General features: G+C 40.3%; 1 protein-coding gene across 2 annotated transcripts in view; it reads left to right on the forward strand.

Annotated features, from left to right (window-relative positions):
• Window positions 1-19,839, forward strand: part of ELP4 (elongator acetyltransferase complex subunit 4) — a 221,381-nt gene that overhangs the window by 50,516 nt on the left and 151,026 nt on the right. For both annotated transcript variants that reach the window (XM_069968386.1, XM_069968387.1), the window contains exons 5-6: window positions 8,606-8,739; window positions 18,240-18,333. In XM_069968386.1, the coding sequence (XP_069824487.1) occupies window positions 8,606-8,739; window positions 18,240-18,333 (228 nt within the window). The remainder of the gene's footprint in view (window positions 1-8,605; window positions 8,740-18,239; window positions 18,334-19,839) is intronic.

Below are 19,839 nucleotides of genomic sequence, written 5' to 3' on the forward strand. Positions count from 1 at the left end.
AACACATTACACTGTTGTTACTTTATGAAAATTGTAAGGATATAGGCATGGCAGGAGGTCAGAAGTGGAAGGGGGCACCATGCTTATAAAAGCCCTTATTGTAGAAATAGGCACAAATTCAGGAAGTAGTATATTCTACCCCAGACCTCCAGCATAGCCACAAGCTCTGTTTCTAGGTTAGAGGATGGGTCAATGTATTTGAAGATTATAAATTTCCTCTCTCTTGCATGCCAAATGACAAAGATCAGACACTTTTTTTTACATACACAGTGAAAAGATTATGCTGAAAAACTCCCCCAAATAGAAATGTATAAACTTGGCCCTAGTCGATTCACCATTACCATCATCAGTTCAGAGACTGCAAGTTTTTTATTTCCTCCTGTCAGTTCTAAAAAGTGTCTGTGGCACACGGCAGCCCTTGTCAGGACGGAGAGGGGAAGACGCAGTCACCCTACATGAGTGTTTACGTTAGGCGTATCTGAAACGTAGCTCTCCATTGAGAGCCTGAAAGGTTGACTGAGCAGTACTTATTAAATCCCTCTAGTGAAAGTATTGAAGCACACTGTTGACTTGCTTAACCAAGTGCGTAATAAGTAAAGTAAGCACTTGAGATTGTATCAGCTTCACTGTCACTAGAAGCTAATCGCTGGGAAGTCAGCCTGCAAGAAGCAAGCACAGTGGTCACTTCTTCTCCAACAGTTAGTCTTGTGTGTGTGTTCTCTATATCCTTAGGCTACTTAGTCTGCTATTTATCTAGCCGTACAGAGACATGGATGCCGCAGACAGAAGGCGAGAGCTGGTGGGCTCGTCTTCTCCGATACCTTCCTACCTGTCCTGATCTTCACATCATACTGCATCGTTGGACAATTGCTAACAATGTGTTTAAGCTTTACTTCAGGATACCTGGCGTTCCACCAGAGCCCCCACTGCCTGCTTTTTCTACTCTGATTTCCTTGTGTTTGATTTTGAAGCTTTGAGTCGCAGACGGAGACGAGTGCCCAGAAGTGGGGTGGATCAGGACAGGGTTTGGCATGTTTGGTTATCTGTGGATTTGTGCAGACATGGGAAGAGTTTGTATTACCAAATGCTTACACACGGTGACATGCCAACTCAAACAGCCTTCAGGCACCTCACATAATCTCGCTTTATTAAGGTGAAACCCAGCGCGCCACTGTCAGCTGTCGTCACAAGGCAGCGAGGAATAAAAATTATTTAAAACGCACCCTTTTTGGTTATCGGGCGATTTTCTCATGTTGAGACACCTACTAAGCATCTTGTTATGCAGATGCAATAGTGTAAGTCCTCATCTCTTCTGATAAGAATGACTTAATCTAACATAGCATTTGTACCCACAGGGCCCAGAACATTTTTACTTTAGAGATTGTTGAGCAGCCATCTTGGGAATACTTATTCATTCAGCCACATCCGTTTGTGTGCAGTCAGTAAAATCTTTGTTTAGTAAATTCCGAGTTTTCACAAATTAATATAAATGTTATTAAATATAGAACGCACATTTTTTAAAAATAAAGTAAATAATCAGTGATTTTTTTGTTTTTTGCTTTGAGGGGTATGTTTTATTCTTTTCATTAACTAACTGAAAGCATACTTGTTTTATATTTTCATTCTTGTCTTTCAATAACCTTTTTGTTTTTCCTCATCTTAACCATCAAGGTCTTTTTTTTTTTTTAATTGCAGTTTAAGATGTGTTTTTTAGCGGCAAACTTTTATTCATTTTTCTGAGCGGATTAAAAAGGAAAAACACAATTTTTTTTTGTTTCATTTTTACATGTTAGCTTTACTCTGTGGGTAAGTATGATTTCAGCAATTCCAAATTTATTTATATATATTTTACTACTTTTGTTCAGTAAAAAAAAAAAAAAACACTTTAAAAGATTATTAATCTTTGTGTCACCAACTTTTTCCAGTTTAAGCTTTTGCGCTTTTTAATCTTTTTTTTTTTGTGAGGCAAATGAACAAAAAACAGCAGTTCTGGAATTCCTTATTTGTTTTATGTATTTTACGGTATTCATCTAGTGGATTATATACCATAATAGTTTTGTACTTTACAATACAGATGATACCAAGTATGTGGCTTTTTGTTTTTGTTTTTTTTCTTTACCTTCTTTTGACATGGTAAAGCATTTTACTTTTTATTTTAAATAGAAGGAAAGATTTGCTTGGGTGTTTTTTTTTTTTTTTATGCTTTTATACATTTAATTTAACTTTCATCATTATTATTGTCCCACTTGGGGACTTGACCTTGGCATTGCTAGAGAGTAATATACTGCAGTACTTCTGTATTAAAGTGTTTTATGTCTGAAAGTCTAACAGGCATCCTATGAGGCTCTTCCCACAGCAGGGCCTAATAGTAGTACTAGGATGACATACTTTGACCATTTACTAGGCCCTTCACTGGCATGGCAACCCATAAGCACTCCATGTGTATGTCATAATTGGGCAGTGGGGTGACAATGGAAGCAGGATGCCTCGTTACAGAAAACTATGTTCATATGGGAGCCGGGCAAAGTCATTGCCAGCTAGGCATGTAGTGTTACACAGCATCCATATAAGTAGGACAAGGACAGCACAAGTAGACTACAGCAAGAGTTCTTTACACTGGCCTATAGGGAGAGTCCTCAGGGAGACATCTGCTAAGACTTCTATATGCCCCAGTAGAGCATATAGTATTGTTTTGATGAACAAAACCTTAAAGGGGTTCCCCACTTTGGACATTCTTTTATGTTTATAAACATTGCAGAATGACCATTAAATAAATGGGCCATAAGAAAAAGGTCCAGCACTTAAAGCATCAAGATTCAGTCACATAATAGGGCATAAATCCTAAAGATCCCCATACATTTTATACCTATGTTGGCTGACACCGCTTTTAGTGGGTTCAGACATCAGTATAAAGTGTATGGGGCTGCTCTGACAAAAAATGTCAGTAGAGCTAAAGGCCCTATTCCACGGGACGATTATCGTTCAGATTATCGTTAAGTCGTTCGAATCTAAGCAATAATTGTTCGGTTGAAGCAGTTAACGATTAACAACCGCCCGAGAAATCGTTGATCGTTTAATAAGACCTGGACCTATTTTTATTGTTGCTCGTTCGCAAATCGTTCGCATTGAATAAGAAGTTGTTCGGTCGTTTGCAGTAGTGGCGAACGCAATAGCGAGGACAAGACGACCGTAAGAATGATCATAAGTAATGCTATGGTTCCATGTAAATGGATGAATGATTTCAGGTCTTTCGCAATAGCGGTCGTTTGGATTGTTTATCGTTAACCATTATGTGAACGATAATCTTCCCGTGGATTAGGGCCCTAAGGGTCAGGCGTGATAGAAAATTACTGCCCCACCCCTTTGTTCTCAGCAAGATAAGCAACCTTCAGAGTAGTCTGGCAGCAGCTTACCCCTCCCCTCACCATAGAGAACACAGAAAAATTTGTCCGTCATGAATTGTCTTGTGTATTTGGAGAACAGGAGAGACAAATTATTGGTTTTGAAGGTGTATGGCACCTTTAGTCATACCTCATACAGTAGGTGCTAGGACTAAGAGTCTTAAAAATGTGTCAGACTGCATTGCTTGTGCCCTGATTGGATTAATGCCCCTATATGTGACTAAATAATGAGTCAACATTTTCACTGGACCTCTAAATGCTGGAGTTATTTTTTTCTGATGGCTTATGGCTCTGCGTAGATCCTTGCATGGGAGTGTTTCATCAGGTGTGGGTTTGCTGATCAGTTTGTTACAATAAAATCGATAGGGTATCTATGTAGTCCAGGGTAGGACAAGTCCTTCAGAGGGAGAGGCACTTCTTATTTAAAGTCCAGCCTAACCAAGACATGAACAGGGCACCCTCTTTATAAATCTCCTTATCACAAATCCCTCATAGTGTAATATTAAAATGGAATCTCCAAATTGGAATCCCCATTTAGATTTTTTTCTTTTTACCATCTAATACATAGAGATCAGAGATCTGAAATCCCTTTTAAAGGTCTTGAGGTCTCTGGTTCTTTATTTACTTCAGACTGCCATAGACATCGAATAATTTATGTCTGTGTATAATAACCAGAGATGTTGAAGATGATGAACCTTGGATCATTGGAAAAATACCATTCTACAAAAGAACTACCGACTTCATGACACTACTAAGTCAGCATTGATCTCAAGATTATGTCCTTGTAAGTCATTCTTCAATATGGCTGCCTTCATTTCCTGTAATTGAAAGGAAATTGTAAAACTCTCTTACCAACAGGAAGATGATTAAGCCATTTCCAAATATGTTTCGAGACAGACTATCAGCATGGGGTTTAACTCACTCTAAACTTCTTTTCTGCCAAACTTCTACGACGTATGGCTTTGAATACCATTCGGATATGATAAATCTTATCTGATGGCAAAAAAGGCTTTAAGCAGTAAAAGATAACCCCTGAGTAAATCTGCATTGAAACCCAGCAGCTGTATTTTGAAAGGTATTTTGTGCCGCTGCCAATTTGATGCCTTTCTGCAGATTGGCTCGCAGGAATGTAGAGAGGGACAGAGCTGACCCGGGTAAGTCGCACAGACTCCATGTCTTTCTCTTTTGCACTATGATTCTGCTAAGACAGATTATTCATGCTTATTTGAGTCAGGTAGGTCTTTGCAAGCTTCCCTGCTAGGCCTGGGAATTGAGTATATTGAAGAGCTATTCAGAGGCTTCTGACATAGACCAGTCTTTTATTGCATGGTGTTACATTCTGGCTAATTCCATCTCCACCCAGTTTGTAAGCACTATGGTTTTTCTCTTCAATCAAAAGAGGTTATCACCTACCTTAATCCACAGAGCAGCATGGATTAAACTCAGCTATGTGCCCCAGGATTCCCAAAGAGGATCCACAAGTAGGGGAAAAAAATACTTGTTTCGACTTTTTTTTTCCAGTGTCTTCACTAACTTCTCTTGAGCTTTGCTGGGGGATTAGCATCTAAAATAAGCAACCCCGGAGTTCTCGTCAATGAAGACATCAGATGAAAGTTCACTTAGTCAGGGCCTATGTTTCTTCTACATAAAGAGGTGCCAGAGCTCCACAATAAAAAGATGAGCTCTTCCAGACTATATAGTGAAAACATTCTGATCGCTAATCCGGATAAGAGATAGATTATAGACCAGAAACAGACCTTTTTTAATTGGTTTTAAATTTGTTAAGTAGAGATATAAGGACATTTTACTTTGGCACTTGAGATGTTTATACTATATTTAAAAGGAGACAAACTTTTATTTTTGCAGAAATTCAAGTTTGGAATTTTGTCATTTCGTGTTTTAGTTTTTTTTTATACCATGTTGTTTTTGATAAAAGTGCATTGCTTAGTGCAACCCCATGATTTTGTATGCCTTTCAGATCACGTGATTTATAGAAAAAGAAAGAAATGGTTTAGTACATGTTTTTCACTCTGTAGCCTCCATTGGCTGAATCAAGCCACACGGATATGGTTATGTCTTTGTCAGCAGGTTTTCAAAGTATTCACACCCTAAACACTAAGTTACAAAAAAAATTAAAAAAATTGTGGGCCTATTTTACTAACTGCACTCAAGGTGCTTTAAAATGCATTGATCCCTTGCTCAGAAATGCCCTATTTTGATCACGAAAGGAGAAGAAAGTTGTCTTAACCCCTAGACGACCCTGGACGTAGGGTTACGTCATGGAAGTCTGTCCCCAGACGACCCATGACGTAACCTTACGTCCTGGGTGTTTCTCCCGCTATGAAGCGTGCTCCGGAGCGGAGCGCGCTTCATAGCAGGTGGGGGCCGGCTGCAAACAGCAGCCGGGACCTCACCGGTAATGACACGCTGCAGCGATCGCGCTGCCGCGTGTCATTAACCCCTTAAACGCCGCGATCGCGGCGTTTAAGTGTAAGTGACAGGGGGAGTCCCCTGTCACTTACCGATCGGGACCCCCGCAGTGTGACTACGGGGGTCCCAATCGTTGAAACGGACTGCCGGAGGTCTCTTACCTGCCTCCGTGCGGTCCGATCGGCGATCTGCTACACTGAGCCTGCACAGGCAGGCTCAATGAGCAGATCGCCGATAACACTGATCAATGCTATGCCTATGGCATAGCAATGGTCAGTGTAAAAGTCAAAGTAGTGTATGTACAAGTCCCCCAAAGGGACTTCAAAAGTGTAAAAAAAAAAAAGTTCAAAACACTATTACACTACCCCAAAGCCCCTCCCCCAATAAAAGTCTAAATCACCCCCCTTTCCCATTATATAAATAAAACATATAAAAATGAATAAATAGATAAACATATAATATACCGTAGCGTGCGTAATTGTCCGATCTATTAAAATATAACAAGCGTCATTGTGATCGGTAAACGGCGTACACGAAAAGAGGGGAAAAAGTGCGCAGATTACCGATTTTATGTTACATTATATATTAAAAAAAATCTATAAAAAGTGATCAAAACGTCCGATCTTCACAAATATGGTATTAATAAAAACTAGAGATCATGGTGGAAAAAATGACACCCCATACAGCCCCGTAGGTGAAAAAATAAAACCGTTATAAGCGTCACAATAGGCCCATTTTATTAATATTTAATTGCCAAAAAAAAGGATTTCATAAAAAAAAAATATATATAACATTAGAGAATCTGTGTAACCTGCATATGGTTGTGTTCGGACTGACCTATAGAATAATAGTGTCATGTCGCTTTTACCATATAGTGCATTACGTAGACACAGGAACCCCCCAAACGTTACCATATTGCATTCTTATTTACGATTTCACCTATTTATATCTTCATAAATAATATATTTGGAATTCCATCCTACATGTTATGGTAAAATGAATGACGCCATTACACAGTACAACTATTCCTGTAAAAAACAAGCACTTACATGGCTTGTAGATAGAAAACAGAGTGCTAGAGCTCTTAGAAGGGGAGGAGGGAAAAACGAAAACACTAAGATCAAAATTTGCGCGGTCCACTGGGTCATTTTGGGCCTGGTCCTCAAAGGGTTAAAATTCATCACGTGTAGTATTTTAATACAAAACTGAGGCAGTTCACATCATCTTCACCTATTTTGAGGACCAAAGTGGTAATCCTTCTTCAGAAGGGTGCAGTAAAGATTTGTGGAGACTAAGCACTTAATAAGCTAAGCCAGAAACTTTTTTAGTAGGACAAGTTACCAGTCAGTAAAAAGCTGTTTTAGGGTTGTTCTCATCAGTAGAGAGCAAGGTGCTGGTTAGTTGCAAAGAGGGCTATCATTGTGGGACCAAATGGGGTAAAATTTCTCCTAGAGGAGAATGCTTCTCTGTCATAAGAGAAGAAAAGCAAAATTACAGAGTGGCCAATCCATTGCTTGATGGAAACAGACTTAACTCAATGGCACTCATTATAAGTCAGTAATAGTCCACTGGGTTCAATTGTTATTTTGATAGGAAAAAGAGAGAAGTGAGGGGCGCCTTCTGGTGTAGTATTTTAGAGTCTCCAGTTTCTAGGCAACTTTAATGTTACACTCACCTGATTAGGTTGTCCAAGTCATAGACACAACACTACTGAAGGCCTAAATCAAGTTTACACCGCTGCTTGTATAGGATCACTCCGGAAACTGAGGTGCAGAACAAAAGGCAGTAATGGCTAGCACAGATCCAACTAGCCGGTAGGTATCCTCTTGACCAACAAGCACTGATGAAGAAATGCAAAACCACATATACCAATGCCGCTACGATAAGGACCATTACCGGAATGCAACAAAAAAGTTGCCAATAGCAGGAATCTATTGAATAGCAGCAATGCGTTTCAAGACAACTATCAACTATCGACAATCGACTTTCTCAACTGGTCCTTATTGTAGCGGTACTGGTATGTGTGGGTTTGCATTTGTTCATCAGTGTTTGTTGGTCAGGATTACCTACCTGCTAGTTGGATCTGCGCTAGCTTCTACTGCCTTTTGTTTTGATAGGAGGAATAGTACCACAAGCAGAGGTGAACACAGTCTACGAAAACACTACTGCACAGGAGAAAATAATGTATTCAATAGGATATAGCTGTTGTGATGCTAAAACAATTGAGCAATAGTCCTGTAACAGGTTTAACTTATAATAGCAAAGAAACAGGTGACCATATCAAGATTTTACTACTGTAGCCCGGGCTAGCCCTACACTATAGTCTAAAATTTAATGAAGAATGAATACAAGTTCGCAGGGCTGGGGCTACAATATGCATTCTGGTCATAGGACGCCTCCTTCACTCATGGGGTTGCATCCATCCTGGGTGTCACACAACTGTCCATCCTGGGTGTCACACCCACTTGACTTTAGGAGGATTTAAGCTAACATAAGCAATTTATATACAGTTATAGATGGCCATGCTGTCTTTATAGCCATCAGATTGCCAATAGATCCTGATATGTCTGATAGAGACTTTACCAAGTGCAGACAAAAACTGTAGTAGTGGAATCCAACAACTAGTCACATCAACTTTTAATACATCAGGACTTAAATGTTGATCAATTAAAGTCACGATCTATGATTATGGTAGCCGGTTGTAATCTTTTCTTCTTTGTCCAGTGTTTTTTAATAAATCTCTTTTTTTTTTTTTTTTCTTACTTTCCCAACAGTCTGTTTCTTTGTCCTCTGCAAGATTTGGCCATTATTATGATATATCAAAAACTATATCTCCGGATATGCTGCAATCTGCCAAGATGCACAGCTTTTACCTTCCTGATGTTATACCACCGGATGGATTATTTGAGTAAGTTTTCCATAACTACTATTGTTAAAAGTATAATTGAGACCTGTTTTCTGAAATATCTTATTTGTAGATTATTGGTGTTAAATAGATTTGACAAAATGTTTATCTGAACCTGAACACTCAGCACTTGGTTCCCTGTGGCAGCAGAAGTGGGATGCCACCCTAGGGCTGCCAGGAAAACATTAATACAGCCATAGGCCTCATTCACACGTTCACTGATTTTTGTTGCAAAAGCCTCAGATATGTTTTCTTCAATCAGTGGAATATGATACGTAATTGAATCCATAATTCCATCCGTCTGTTGTGTATCACCCCGGTGTATTACCCCCCCCCCCCCCCCCCCCCCCCCTTCGAGACCTGGCAGCACATTCCCACAGATGAGTGCCCGACCTTCTCAACATATGCCGGTGGAGATGAGACCTGAATTCGTTTGTGGGTGGTGATGCGCTGCCAGGTACAGGGCAAGGTTCGGGCACTCATCGGGGGGGATGCAGGTAACATGGGTGGGAAGGGGGGGTGTCGGGCCCTCACCTGGGGATGCAGGTGACTTGGGCAGGTCAGGCGCTCATCTGTGAGGATGCAGGTGATGTGGTTGGGGCGGGCTCTCATCTGTCGGGATGTGCTGCCAGGTAGGGGGTGATGCAAGTGACATGGTATCCCTGTTTTTTTTTTTGTTTTTTTTAACAGATTCCAAAGATGTGGCAGCCGTGGAGTCAGTTAAAAACACAGATCTCAAAGACTTCTATTAAGCAGTCCTTGCCACGATCCGCCTCCGCACTAGGCCATGTCCTATTTTTTCCTAGCATGGATCACAGTACAGTTTGTGGCACAGAACATCTGAATAGACCCATAGATTCCTATTGGTCCTAAAGTTGTTCGGACAACGGACAACTTTACGGGGCGTGTCAATAAGGCCATAGGCTCTTTTCATGTTTTCCAGGACTCCATAGGGCGGCATCCAACTTCTGCAGCTGCGGGAAATCAAATGCTGAGTGTCTGGGTTCATATAATGTTGCCAAACACTACTGAAAAAAACACTACTCACCTGTTTGTACAAGCTTCCAGTATATGATTACAGCAGGATATTGCTGGTCACATGCCTCACTATTGTCACCACTCAGCTCTGAGCCATGATGCCAGTTACTATGCCATGTAACCACTGAGGCCACGGATTCACCGCAATGGTCACATGCTGACATTTAAAAAAAAAAAAAGCCAAGGTAACACTGCTGGAGCTGGAGTACAGTGTTTTATTTTTAATTTGTGTGTGTGTGTGTTTTTTTTCTTCCGCAAAACTGGACATTACCTTTAAAATGTAAGTGTGTAGTGCAAAATAATTTAAGTGCAAGGCTTCCGAAGGGCTGATCCAACACCTCCATCTCCATTGATATAAATGTTAAATTATATAACTTTGCACTACTGAAAAAGTAGATGCATGTAAGAATATCATTTATTAAAGTGAGAGCGTATCTGACATGCATGCGTACGGCCTTTACGTATATATGTGTGATTGGCGGTCTGGGGGCAATTTCATAAGCTTTCCTGGCAGCAAAAGCAAACACGGTTAGTGCTAAGTATTTACCTTTTCTCCTTAAAGCAAACAGCATGGATAGAGCTGTTTGGCAACACTACAGGCGGCGGAGGACATGGACAAAGGTCGCAGCGATTCTGATCATCCATTCTGTTAGACCTTCTCCGGTCAGCAAATAAAGCAATCTGTACACCTTTGGGAGATGGAGAAGGATTTTAAGGGTTTTATTTTTACTGTAAATAACATTAAGCCTGTTAACTGCACTTACAGATAAACCCTCAGCACATATCCCAGAAACCTCCTTATCATCCCTACCTTTCACATTTTTTAAAAAATTTGTAGGTGGAAAAATACTTTTTTTTTTTAAGTCAGCGGAAGGATTGTTCTGTTTAGTAGTTCTAAGTCCTTCTTTGAAAACATAAATGTGAATTACATATTCAGTGTCTTGCAGTCACACAGTCCTAAGTAAAAACTGATAAAATCTGACAATTGGTCATCTAGTCCCCTCAACATTTGCAGGTTTGGCTATTTGTATTCCAATTTCTTTGGTCACAGAGTATCTAATTATTGAAAAGATTTTGCAGCATGTTACAATATCTCCTTGTTCTATATGAACATATTGTCCAGATCATTATATCTGATAAATCTGACGTACAATAAACCAAAATGCACTCTAACAATTAGAAGGTATTGGTGATGAGCGAAAACTGTTCGATCGAATAGATATTCGATCGAATAGTGAGATATTCAAATATTCGATATTCGTACGAATATCCCGCGAATATTCGATAAATATTCGATAAGCGTTCAAATCCCCCAGCTTCCGTTTTCACCCTCCAAATGGTCAAATAGATGTTTTTCACTAATCGAATACTTGTTCCCATAGACTTTAATGGAATCGAATATTCGAATATTTGCAGGATATTCGTACGAATAGTACGATATTCGAATATCTCACTATTCGCTAATCACTAGAAGGTATTGATAATAAAATGAAATATGTATGAGGCAAGTCTCACATCTGCATTGGCACTCCATTTAGAGCAGGGTTGTCAAACTCAGGCCCTCCAAATGGTGCAAAACTACAATTCCGATTTCAAGTTACGATGGTCCAGAAAGGACCATTGTATGTTAAAAATATTGTATCTTGAGGCCATTGTAAGTTGGGGGATCACTGTATATAACTTTCTGACAATAGTTGATTTGAAAGAAAAAGATTTACTCTGGATAACCCCTTTAAATGAACAGGCACTTGATGGGCACTGTTAAAGTCAATGGAATACGTTGGTGTCTGTTGTACAATGGACCGTCCAGCTCTGTTTTCCTGCACAGAGTCCTGATACAAAGGACTTGGATGGAGCCTCCACTGCAGAGGTTAGCTGGCTGTAAGCTGCTGTGGCCCTTAGGTGTGTTGAGAATTTCTTAGCTGATGCACTCTTAGGCCTCCATTGTCTTCAAGTGACACTTCAACTTGTTTCTCCCTGTTTATTAAACAAACCTGGCGTGTAACAAAAGGATACGCTGGGAAATTAACCTGAATGACCTGCTGTTTGCTATTTAGGTAGAATAACAATAAGGAGATTCATTAGCAATCACAACAGATAGGGGGAGCAAATTACCCTGCAGAGAGCGAGCTGGAGGGGGAACTAATTTTAGGCTACTCCCAGGGGGTAAAGCCCCAGACATCTTTTTACTTGTGCATATCAAAGTGGACTACAGTATCTGGTAATACCAACTATAAGGCTGACAACTTGATCTGAATGAGATTTGGGTCTTGTATTTGTTACAATGTCAATGGACAAATTAGCAAAACGCAAGTAGCTCGCTACCATGGTACCAATGAACTTCTGGCTTTTAAGATTTTTTCTGTGAACTTTGCAAGTTCCTACATTGTGGGTCCATGACACCCTATAGACCATAGTGAGATGGTCTGACTGTACCAACACAGTGCTGGCAGTTTGTTAAAATTTTTACTTGGTTGCAGTAAAACAAATTTGGTTAGATAGTCTGAAGCACCACCTATAGCTGCATGCTGTTGAACCATTTAGTCCAATCATAACACAAGATACAGGAAACAGTATACAGGCACCAATCACCTATATATATATATATACACACACATACACTTAGTGCGACCAATCATCCATGTGCTTTTTATGTAAGAGGAAGGGAGTAAGCTGGTGCTAGGCACCTTGGTTGTGGCTTATGTCCCTGAGGACGAATGGAGCAGACAGTTGTTATTCGCCTTGAAAGGCCATCATACACATTAGATATTAGGCCAGTACCACCAAAATCATTGGTTTGGGAAGCATTTTTCCAACGTGTATGGCCGTTTAATAAGAAATTACACAGCAACTCCCTTGTTCCTGATTGTGGACTTGTATAGAATTAAAAGATGCTTGTTTGTTGGCTGATGGTCATATCGTTCTATACAACCAAAGAAAATAATTGTTTGTCGACAGCCGATCTACAATGTAAACAGGATGTTTGCTGTTACAATAAAAATGAATGCACATACAATAATCTACTGATTGTTCGTACACCCAATCATTTGGCATTTGACACAAGTAATGGCCCTGTCAATGACTGCGGATCTACCTCATTGACCTAAGCTTGTAGATATTGCAGATATCTGCCCATCTATACGGCACCTGGGACAAGTCTACCATCATATTGTGTGTGCTGTAGCTTGCGGTGAAACTGACCTAGCTCAGCAAGGAAAGAGTACCAGCTGTACAGACCTGAAGGGACATGATGATAACGGTTTAACATTTATTTATATCCTTGGCTTAACATTTCCTGAGATGTGTGAAATGGACTGGCTATTAATACAAATGCCTGAACACCCTATCTTTCAAACAGAAGCACTTTGAACCCTCTTTCCCATGATCAATGGGGTTCCAGAAGTTAGACCCCCCCTCCCCACCAGATACTTATTATCTACCCTATGGATAGATTATAAGTTGTCTTTATGGGAAAACCCTTTTAACAAAAGTTGTGAAAAGGTAGAGGTGGACCAAGCAGGATGGTGAGCTGACCATCCATCAGACCCCATCTCCAAAGAATGGGACTCATGGCATCTAGTCACAGATACCATCCATGTAACCATTAGATGTGGTCATATACAGTGTTCACGTTTACACCCTAGATCCAGCCTTGCAATAGACATATCAAGTACCTGGTATGACCTACCTTGTAACTAATTGCTGACTGAAGTATGCACAATAGCTGCAGATTGGTTCAGGTAAAGCCTGAAAGGGTGCTGTATGCAAGACACTTGCAGATAACGTAAGGGCAGGAATAGGACACAATAAGGGCCCATAATAAGTTGCTGATAAGACTCAACAATCTACCAATCTGCATCTGTTTTTCAGTGTAATTAATCAGCACTGTACATCCTTCTCCGCAATCTGCAAATACTCTTACCTCCCCCTAAGAGAAGCCCATAAACACGCTAGTATGTACTTATATTTTCTCTACTTCTCCAGTTTCCAGATACATTTGGTTGAAGCAGCTTAGGCAACAGTTCCTAATGGAGTCTACCTCCTGATAATAACCCTATTTGTCATATCTTTGATAAACTAACCTTTCATAAATGCTTAGAAACTGTATCAATAAGGAAGTTGAAGTCTCGTATGTCGCCTGGATACTCTCTTGCCAACTTGTGCTTTATCAGTTACTAGAATGCTCGGCTAAAGGATAAAAGTTAATTAGCTTAAAACCCATTGTTAAAATAGGAGACGTTTGGTTGCAAATGGCCCCGGTAAATGTGACCAAACACATTGGAGCTGCTATGTATTCTCTCTTGTTTCCAGAGCATCTGCATATATAGTATAGTACTCGCTCATATTTTGTGTCTCTCTCCCAACATTAAATAGTCTTGCAGTATTAATTTGTTAAATACACATCTAGGGATTTTTTTTTTAATCCTTTTAATATGATGTTTTATTTTATATCATAACTATAATATGATCATTATTAGCGGCTGTCATTATTAGCGGCTGGAGAAGTCCAGGGCAATAGTAAATATTTATTATGGGCAGGGGTAGATGTTCTGAAGGGAAAGAAGAAAACAACAGGGAGCACTATAACAAGATTACTACATAAATAATTGGACAGAGAAGCCTTTTCTTTTTTAATTCAGTTATTTTGGAAATGGTAACTTTCAGAAAATACAAAAGGAAAGGTAAAATACGAAAAATAAATTTTTGAAAAGAGGGTTCTAAAAAGGGTTAACCCACCATCAACACTATTAATCTGATCACTGTGGGTTCATGAATTGCTGCTTCATTTAACTCTATGGGCCTGACTGATATTAGTTGAGCACTGTACATTGCAATCTTCATCAATCCTATAAGACTTAAATCAGAATATTTTTCTTGTGATCAGTGGAGGCCTCGGATCTGGGACCCCTAGTAAGCAAACACTGTGAATCTGTGAATAGCCAATAAGCAAGTGTATGTGCTATTTTATTATCACTCCTGGCATATTACCCGGGATGGAGTTATAAGGGGTGCAGGGGTAGCAGTCGCACCCAGGCCAGGAAGATGCCCAAAGGCCTCTGTGCGACTTAAGAAGATACCAGTATTATAAATGGGACATGGTAAGTAGAGACTGTTAATGGTTTTAAATGCTGTAAAATCTGTTGGCGCTATATAAATAAATATAATTTTTTTTATGTTGGGGAGTAGGAGCTTTAAGTTACTCCCAGGATACCTCTTCCTATTGGTTGGAGGGTTACATTTGGTTATAATATGGTAGCTGTTTTTAAGTAGGTGGTTTTAGCTGAAGATTATGTAGCTCAGTAGGAATCAGTTGTGTGTGTGTATAGATTTTACTACAAGTTCATTTATCATTGGCGTCTCCTCTCGGCGGTGGCACATGTGGACTCGGAGGTATAATGATCAGGTGTACTTGGGGTAGCAGCTCATTAACTATGTGTTAATTATCTGTGATTACTATTTAAATGCTATGGCGCTTTCATTACTTCCTCCATTGTTAGACGGGCTTGATATAATTAAGTCATCCCAGTTTCCAACGCCTTCACCTATAACCCTTTCTTTTCTGCTGCACCCAAAGCACAAGTCTGCGCTCCCTCCGCAGGGAGAACTCTTTTGAATTGATAAACAAGGCAGCATCTCATTTGCAAACATTCCAGTATTGGCTATTGATGACTTTAACCTTCACACCCAAAAGTTATACCTTATTAACAGTAACCGAGAAACAAAACCAAATCAATTAATATTTAAATTTTTTGCCGGAAACTCATTATCCTTGTTGTCTGTTTTTTTGTTGTTTTTTTCCTGAAGAAATGTCTTAAAGGGGAAGGGACATGTAGATAGTTTGTGTGTCTTTTACAGTGATATATTATGTGCATTCTCAATGGGAGAAACCACAGGGAATTGGGTTTTTACTTCCCCATATTTCCTCTATCCTGATAGTGAAGGCTGTGATTTCTATTTTAAAAGGATTTTCTGTAAAAAAAAATAGAGAATAAATAAATAAAATAAATAATGGCCTATCTTTAGGAGGACCATCAGTGTTTGATCCAACCCCAAGGATAGAAAAGTTCTTGGATAAACAATGGAGGGCAACAGTACTCCAGAAAGAGCTGAGGCACCACTGTTCTGTAGAAAATTAGAGATCATACAACTAAGACCCTATTACGTGAAACAATTAGCGTCCGTATTCGGACAATAATTGTCTTGAATGATGTTGGCTGATCGTTGTAGTCGTTTGTCTTTCAACATGCTGAAAGACAAACTATTTAGATAGCAGCGATGCCGTCGCCCTGCGGAATAGGAGCGGCGGCAGCAGACCGCTGCTATCTGCTATGGGGTGCTCGGACGATCTAGTGATCACCCGGGCAGGCCCCCGCGGCCCCCTCTGCACTGACCAGCTTGCTGCTGACACGTGTAATAGCGTCGGCAACGAGCGAGGAATGAGGAGCAAACCAGCACTGACAGTGCTTGGTTGCTCCTCTCCGTCACCCCATGTAATAGGGGCTTTACCGATCACATGTTGATGGCCTATCCGAGATGCTTTTTCCTAGAGAACACCTTTCAAGCAATATACAAACACTCAGCATTTGATTCCCCATGGCTGCAGAAGTTGGATGCCACCCTAAGGAGTCCTGGAAAACATGGATACAGCCGTAAGCGGTATCCATGTTTACCTGGCATCCCTATGGCAGCATCCAACTTCTGCAGCCACGGAGGAATCAAATGTGGCTTCTGAGAATGTTGCTGAACCTGAACAGTTTGACAGGTCCGTTCTACGCTATTTATGATCATTTGAGGTCAAACTTTGTCGAACAGCACTGATCCTGAAAATAAAGGGGATGCAGAACTGGTGAAGTAGCACTGTGTCTCATGTTTTTTTCTACACATGGGTGCTCCAATTCTCTGCACAGTTAAGTGGACAGCCTCCACCTTTTAAGAGAAAAAACAGAGGGTTGCAGCATTATGCCAGTGCAATGTCTTTTATACTTACCGATCTTAAAGTGATGGCATATGCTAGCGATCAGAGATTGGAATAACCCAGAGTACAGGGAAACCCCCATAAAATGACAATGCAGTATTCTGGAGGGGTAGTTCTGTAAGTAAAAGGACTAGAAAGTATAGGATATAAGGACATAAGGCTGTTACACTGCACGTAAAAGTTCACAGAATAAAATGTTTTGCTTTATGGAAAAAATATCATTAATAATACTGGCAAAGATGGGGAATTGTTGGGCAACTGCTGCCATACTGCCCGCTCCCTATTTTGCAGTCAGTGGCGCTCCAGGCCAGCTTTGATGTGAACATCCGACGTCCTTTTTATAGACTGCTTGCTGTAAATGTAGCTGCTAGTCTAGCTGTTTCAGGGACTACATTGAGATGTATTCTGATTTAAGTCTCTTACTTGAAAAATTTCCTAATACAATTTAGGCAGAGCTGCAGCTTATATATGTAGGAAATTGTTAACAAGGCTATGCATAATACAAATTTAAGTAAAGGAAAATCCATTTTCATATCCCCTATTAACTCAGAGTTGAAAGAGAATCCAGGCACCCCATTCAGAATACATGGACACAGAGGAAAGTAGGTCCAAAAGCCGCTCTCTGGAGGACCTGTCCTACATTACTCACACAGCCCAATATTTCGATTGAACGTTGTAATGCCTCACTTAACCCCTGGTGATGATGCAAAAAAGTAAGCACTTTTTGCAAGGTTTACCTACAGAATACAGCTGACTGTTGGAGGCCCCAGCATGCGAACACTTTGTAATTAGCTTTTTGTCAAGTTACCCTTCCATCAAACTTCCAACGCAAAGAGCCCCTTTAAACCTGCTGATATGTCCCTATAGCTCTTTGGGTACTGAGGATGTAGGTATGTTTCTTACCTTCATCCTCGGTGCCGTTGCTGTGATGTTAGCAGTTTAATCCATATGCTAATTAGGTGTTTTGGTGCACTGGGGGTGGGACCACCAACCCCAGTGCACCGATCTGGCTCGCTCTGCTGGTAAACAACCAGTTTCACAGTGCTAAGGATGAAGGTAAGAAACTTATAGGGACATATCATCAGGTTATAGTCTTCTAACCTGCTTTTAGTTCACCTTTAAGGGAGAATTATAATCTCAATATTTGTAATAGATTTCCAGACCAAAAGGATTATACTTTCATCAGCTGGAGATGGACTCCAGATATTATGACTGATATGACCGCAATGACATAAAAGAGCTCCACAGAGTGGCTGTTGTTTGATGCCATATTGGCATACAGTGGCTTTACCTTACCCTGACCGCTGTATATGGTTTAACATTAAACAATGATTTGCTGTTTTAAAGCTGCACCGATATCACAAGCCAATGGTTTGCTTTTTGGAAAGGGACCACATAGTTATCATTTTTTTCCCCTCTTCTGATGCTTTATGTTACATATAAATGATCATTTCTAATCCACACTCGTAACATCTCCTTTCCTTTACAGCCCGTCCAGTGAGATGTCCCGTGACTACCGACAGCTTCTCAACTCTATCCAGAGAGTAATTCACCAGGGAGGCTTTGACGGATCCAACCCCCAGGTATCCATCACCTTTACTATCTGCCGTAATCATGTAACTAATTGTATTGTGGAAAATCTCAGGGGTGAGCCTGAAGGATCCTGGAAAAAAGGAACAGTGAACAAGCTGTTACTAAGCACTACTAATGTAAACAGGGAGATGGAGGCCTACGGGTAGTTGATATGTTAATGTGTAACTTGTTCTCAGTGGACATGACAGGACAGTGTGAACGCACTCAAATACGCTTCTCCTTAGTACTCTTATTAACTGTACATAGTGTCTGTAGAGAATGTAACCTGCATTCAGAGCCTTGTGGAGGTCTATACAGTTTGGACGTCCTCTCATTAGCCGGGTTGCTTGAATTAAGTGGCAAATAATCATCTTTATTCAGCCAGTCATCCCATGTAGTTGCAGCTGACCAGCCAATACATGATGACACAATGAAACAGTAACATATAATCACCAGGCTAGGCCTACATGACAGTTTTAGTAATGTAATATGAGGATGGCTGTGTCGCATTGTAACATAGTATCTCATGGTGGTTTCAATGTGATCATGCTGCAGCATAAGGCCACATTCACACTTTGCAGACTAATTTAGATCCCATTGATTCCTTTGTGCCCATTTATATGTCCGCAATTTTTGCAGATCCGCAAAAAAAAAAAAAAATCATCCTAGTGCGGATCATAATTGAAGCACAGACACACCAATAGAAGTGTAAGGGATCTGCATTTTTAGCCAACTTAATGGATGTTACTTCCCTAACGTTCGGAAAAACAGCGGATCTGCAAAAATATACTGACCTGTGAATGAGACAGCCGCGGAACTGTTTCTGAGCTCCCGGTATCGTAATGATACATAATGATTCCACTGCACTTACCTTAATGTAAGTCATATGCCCTTACAAATTGCTAGTGACCAGTCTGCAAGCTCTTTTTTTTACACTGAAATTGCAAATCTAAAATACATTTGCACTATTTTTTAAAAGTTTTAAGCACCATTAATTCCATGGCATGGGGAAGTTCAGTCCGTGATATAAAGCCATCTTACAGACTGTATATCATGACTCCAAGATATGTCTCTGCTAGGACCCTGCAGGGACGTAGTACCCTCTTCGTAATGGCGCAGGTAAATAGCGCAGGATAGCGGCCGCCACAAGACACACAATTTGAACACGGAGCAAACGGTCAAGTGTGAACAGCAGGCAGCCCTGAGCGATCAATATTTAAGAATTATTTTTTAGTGGCAAACTGTATATCATGGATCTGGCTTTAGTTCCCTGCATAGAAACACGATATCCTCTGGAAATGGACTCAAGTTAGTTAGACTCACAGTTAGACTACTATAGGCCCATTAACTTAAATAGTACCCCAAGAAACATGTGGGGCTATATGTTGGTATCCTTGTGGACAGGTTGCCAGTGTAGCCAGAAGAAAGTCAGAAAATCTAATGTGTATGGGACTTTACATGAAATTTCATAGAGCAAGATGTTGTATTACTTCAGGCAGGAGATGATGTCAAAGCAT

This window comes from Dendropsophus ebraccatus, chromosome 4, assembly GCF_027789765.1.
Source record: "Dendropsophus ebraccatus isolate aDenEbr1 chromosome 4, aDenEbr1.pat, whole genome shotgun sequence".
NCBI lineage: Eukaryota > Metazoa > Chordata > Amphibia > Anura > Hylidae > Dendropsophus > Dendropsophus ebraccatus.